General features: G+C 43.1%; 1 protein-coding gene across 1 annotated transcript in view; it reads left to right on the plus strand.

Annotated features, from left to right (window-relative positions):
• MAP4 (microtubule associated protein 4) overlaps positions 1-4,503 on the plus strand; it is a 316,185-nt gene that overhangs the window by 117,083 nt on the left and 194,599 nt on the right. The window contains exon 3 of the mRNA XM_019507995.1: positions 3,199-3,455. Within this exon, the coding sequence (XP_019363540.1) occupies positions 3,218-3,455 (238 nt within the window). The 5' untranslated portion in view covers positions 3,199-3,217. The remainder of the gene's footprint in view (positions 1-3,198; positions 3,456-4,503) is intronic.

Raw genomic sequence — 4,503 nt, forward strand, 5'->3', positions numbered from 1 at the left:
TCCATCTCTGCCTTGGCCTTCCTAACCATCCCCCTACATCCCCGAGCAACTGCTGAATAGTCCTCCTTAGTGATGACCCCTCCTTTCCATTGGGAGTAAGCCTCCTTTTTGGTAAGGAGACATTCCCGGATGTCTTTAGTGAGCCGTGGAGGCTTATATGCTCTCCTGCCCCCTTTGACCCTCCTGGGGAGGTGTTGCATAGGGCTCTGCCTTGCAGTTGCAGGTGGCTGAACCAACGGTATAGCCCCACTTCATTACTTGCTTGGAGCATCTGACTCCGTCCGGCATGTAGGTGGTTGAGACATTCGTATACAAATCCTATACAGCATGTGCATGCCATGGGGTCATTGGCCCCTGGTTATAAGGGCTCGGCTGCTGGCATGTCCATTCTTCTGCTGTCGGGTATTTTCATCTATGGGGGATTCACAAGATGAGACCCATGGACTGCAAATAAGAAGCCATAGTTTCAAAAACATTCCCACCTGTTGTGGTCGGTCTGAGTTCTTTGTAACAGAAGAATTGATCTAACATATTTCCGTAGTCCAACGAGTGGAAAGCTAAGAGCTAGTATTTTCCAAGGGGTGCCCAGAGTCTAACAAGGGGGTGCCTCGACGCTAAAAATGTCGAGCAGAATGTGGCTGTGACTTATCATCAGAGATGGCACTAAACTTTGGCATCAAGAAGAGGCTCTGCTAAAACAACACTCAAGACTTAAACTAATGCAAATAAAAATAAAATGACTGGTTGAGTCTTGACTGACTGCAAGAAAATTGCAAGCTGATGGAAATATTTTGACATTGTGGTCTACGCTCGCTGGGTTGTGTGGTCATGAGCTCATGGAAGCATTAGAAGGAGGGAGGCGATGCCTTTGGGACTAGACTACAGATAACTGTTTAGATTTGCGGTTTGGAGAACGTTACACCAGTCTGTGGTCTAGGATTTGCAATATTGGTATTGGCATCGAACAAAAGACAGTGCCACCAGAATGAGGTGCTGGTGACATCCTTAAGGTGCCATGACCAAGGAAATAGCAGGAATCACATTTCTGTCTGTCCGGTTCTTTTCTAGTACCAAGTCTTTGTGGGGTATCGGACTTGATAACTGTTTTCTGATTGCAGACTTGGTTCTTCCATTTTGGTTTCACAACGTGATTTTAGTGGATTGATTGATCAAATAAGCGATTTAGAAACCTAAATTTCAGCTGAGGTGCTTCTGAATATTATATGGTAAATGCTTGATTAACTTTAAACATTGACCTTGAACCAGCAAAGAGAGGAACCTTGTTCCTTGATGATGTTTCCATCCTTGTGACTGGAGGCTAGGGCTTAATTGAACTGCAGCCAAATACAAATCTAAAGGTAAAAGGTTTAAGTTGTACGAGACATCGAAACTTCTGTATTTTAGGGGATTACCTTGTTAGTACTAGTTCTGCTTTCATTTCCTGCAGTTTGCAAATAGAGGTGTATATTTTAACTGAAAACTTCACCTTCCATTTGTGCTTGACCCAAAGTGCATAAATAATAATCTGTCTAATTAAAGCCATGCACAGAAGGATGTGCAACACTGCCTTGTAGTGTGTAAAGATTTATCAAAATTCATAGACCGGTAGCAAAACCTTTTCTTGACTGCATGTAGAAAGTGTCTGCGCATTGGATGCTGCAGGATGTTGGTTTGGTTGTTGCCAAAAAATTATAACTGTCTGGGGGATGCTGTGGGGTGACTACTCGAGTCCCAAGCATCCAGCGATACCTATCAAAGAAACCCTTGAATATTTTCATGGTTATTAGCTTTTTGTCTTTGTGCATCTGGCTACTTATGGCCAAGACTTTCAGCCTTGGTGTTTTTGAAGCATGTAATCTTTGGGTCCTGTGCAGTGTTGCACTTGAATGGCTGTAAAATGATGAGTCATGTTGCTCAGATAATGATCTTTGCAAGCTCCTTTAATATATCAAATGATCTGCAATTTGAGCCTTACTTTACTTCAGTTGTTATAGTTGTACTTGATTTTTTTCCCTATGTTTTTCATCTAGAACAACCTTTTTCTAAAATAGCTTCTAGATTTCCTTTTTAAATGGTACAACTTTTTGTTGGTTAAAGGGTGGATTTTTTTTAACACAAAGTATTCCCACATTCAAATATGGAGCAAAGCAATTTGTTGTTTATCTTTATTCAGTATTTAACGGCATATGTAAAAACTGCATAAATGGTATGTATTTCTTATCATGCCCTCATTACTTCGTGGCTGGGAGATCATAATGTGACTTGAATTGGCAGCCTGTCTTCTGTAAGATGGTATTTAGTCTGGGAAAAAATAAATCAACATCTAAGGAAGCCCCTTTGGGAAACATGAGGCACATCTTCCCATTGCCTGCCTTCTCTTGATGATGTTTCTCTAAATCTCTTCTTAACTCTACTTAAGCACTGATGCCTTTTTAAAGTAAGCAATGTGCAGTTGGGAATCAACTTGACAAACAGATCTCTGCTGTTTTGTTCAACAAGTTTTTGCACCACTCTGGTTTGTGCAAGTTGCCTGCTCCTTGCCAGAGAGCTAAAATAGACACCTATGCATATGGAGAAAAGGACTGGATGATGTTCTTTATATCTAGCCAGTAATTAAACTTGGAGGGTTTTTAGCATTTTAATTTATTAAAGCATCACCTTCTAACATCAGTGATGGGGTGTGGCCATTAATTGGCGTTACTAATGTTTGCTGAGAACAACATGCAACCAGGCCACTATGGAAAAGATACAAGTAGCACCACAATTTGCAGTATACGCTAGGGACTATGGTAAAACATTAGTCGTCACAGGGGAGGTTGGTGGCAACTTGCTCAAGAGCTCGATTCCAGTGTGTTATCTGGTTTTCTGCTGCTGAGGATACTTGGTTAACTCCTGGCTCTGGGTGGAGACTAAACCTAGCAGGAGATTAAGTTTTATTCTTGATTCCAGCCAGGTAGTGGCATTTATTTAATGCTGTGATTGCAAGCACTGCTAGAAATTGAATGTTCATTTAGCAAACTCGGGAGAGCTGGCTTGGCTTTGACACTTTCTGAGCATCAGGGAATTACGGAGCCCTGAAGCAATTGTTACATCTGTTTGTGCTGTGGGATGGGAGGCAAGCAAACAGTTGCCAGCATCAACATCCAAGTAGCTGTACGAAAGCTGTCATTAAAATTTGATTCTCTTCTCATTCTCCAGGTTACAGAGCTGCTGAGCCATGGCTGACTTGGATAACAATCTCAGTCTCGCAGACGCCCTGACAGAGCCACCACCAGAGATTGAGCCAGAAATAAAACGGGACTTCATTGCCACTCTGGAAGCGGAGAAATTTGATGATGTGGTTGGCGAAACAGTGGGCAAAACCGACTATGTCCCTCTCCTGGATGATGATGATGCAAAGGCTGGGAACCAGGATCAAAAATCCAAATCCCACACAGAAGGTGTTCAGGTGCAACGTAAGTGTCTTAAACACAAGACCAAAGCGTTACATACTCCATCGATATTATTTTTATTATCATTATCATCAATATAAAAAGCTGCAGGATGGTCTGCCTGTTTAAAACTCAGCTGTTTATATACCATTTTAAAGTGAGCATTGGCTCATGATTAGACTTCTTGACTGGGAGTGAGGAGATCTGGATTCTGATTGTGGCTGCGTGCAGGTCTTAGTGTATGACCTGGAGCAAATCACTTTCTCTCCCTGCTTCAATTTCCAAATATGTAAAATAGGATATGGGGTACTCCTGCTTCACAGGACACGCATATCGTGGGATTTAATGCTAGGAGACTGTTTTGAAAGTTTTAGTAAAAGTTCTAATGACTACATAGACTCAATATTTTATGTACCATAGTGTGGTTCATCCCAGAGCTGCGCAAAGCTGGGTGAATGCTGAAGTCTGTATCTGACTGGCTAACAGAATCTGTATTGTCTGGCTGGCTTGTGCTGTAATTGCTGGAGGCATTTATATGCGTACCTTTTCGTCCTGCGAGTCAGAGCAGACTCGATTAATCCGACTCGAGTCTGCTCCGCACGTGAACTGACGCATACTGTGCTGCTATAAGCAGAGAACTGTCAGCAGACAGAAGATGGTGGCGGTGCACTTTTGAACTAAGCCACCCTCGAGGTGTGTTAGTTCCAGCCATTTCCTCAGTGCTAGCATGCATTTTGTTGCTTTGAAAAGCACCTGCATGCTTTTGCGGTGGGTGCTGTTCAAAGCTCCTGGCGCTGCGGCACAAACGTGTGTAGAATCATAGAAGTCAGGTCGAAGGGACCTTGTAGATCTTCAAGTCCGACCCCCTGCCTGGGCAGGAGAAAAAACTGGGCTCAGATGATCCCAGCCAGGTAGGCATCAAGCCTCTTAAAGACCCCCAGGGTAGGAGCCAGCACCACTTCCCTTGGAAGTTGGTTCCAGCTCCTAGCCACCCTGACAGTGAAGTAGTTCTTGCGGATGTCTAATCTAAACCTCCTCTCCAACAACTTATGGCCGTTATTCCTTGTTATGC

The sequence above is a fragment of the Gavialis gangeticus genome, unplaced genomic scaffold, assembly GCF_001723915.1.
Source record: "Gavialis gangeticus isolate Ggan-Ray unplaced genomic scaffold, GavGan_comp1, whole genome shotgun sequence".
NCBI classification, from domain to species: domain Eukaryota; kingdom Metazoa; phylum Chordata; order Crocodylia; family Gavialidae; genus Gavialis; species Gavialis gangeticus.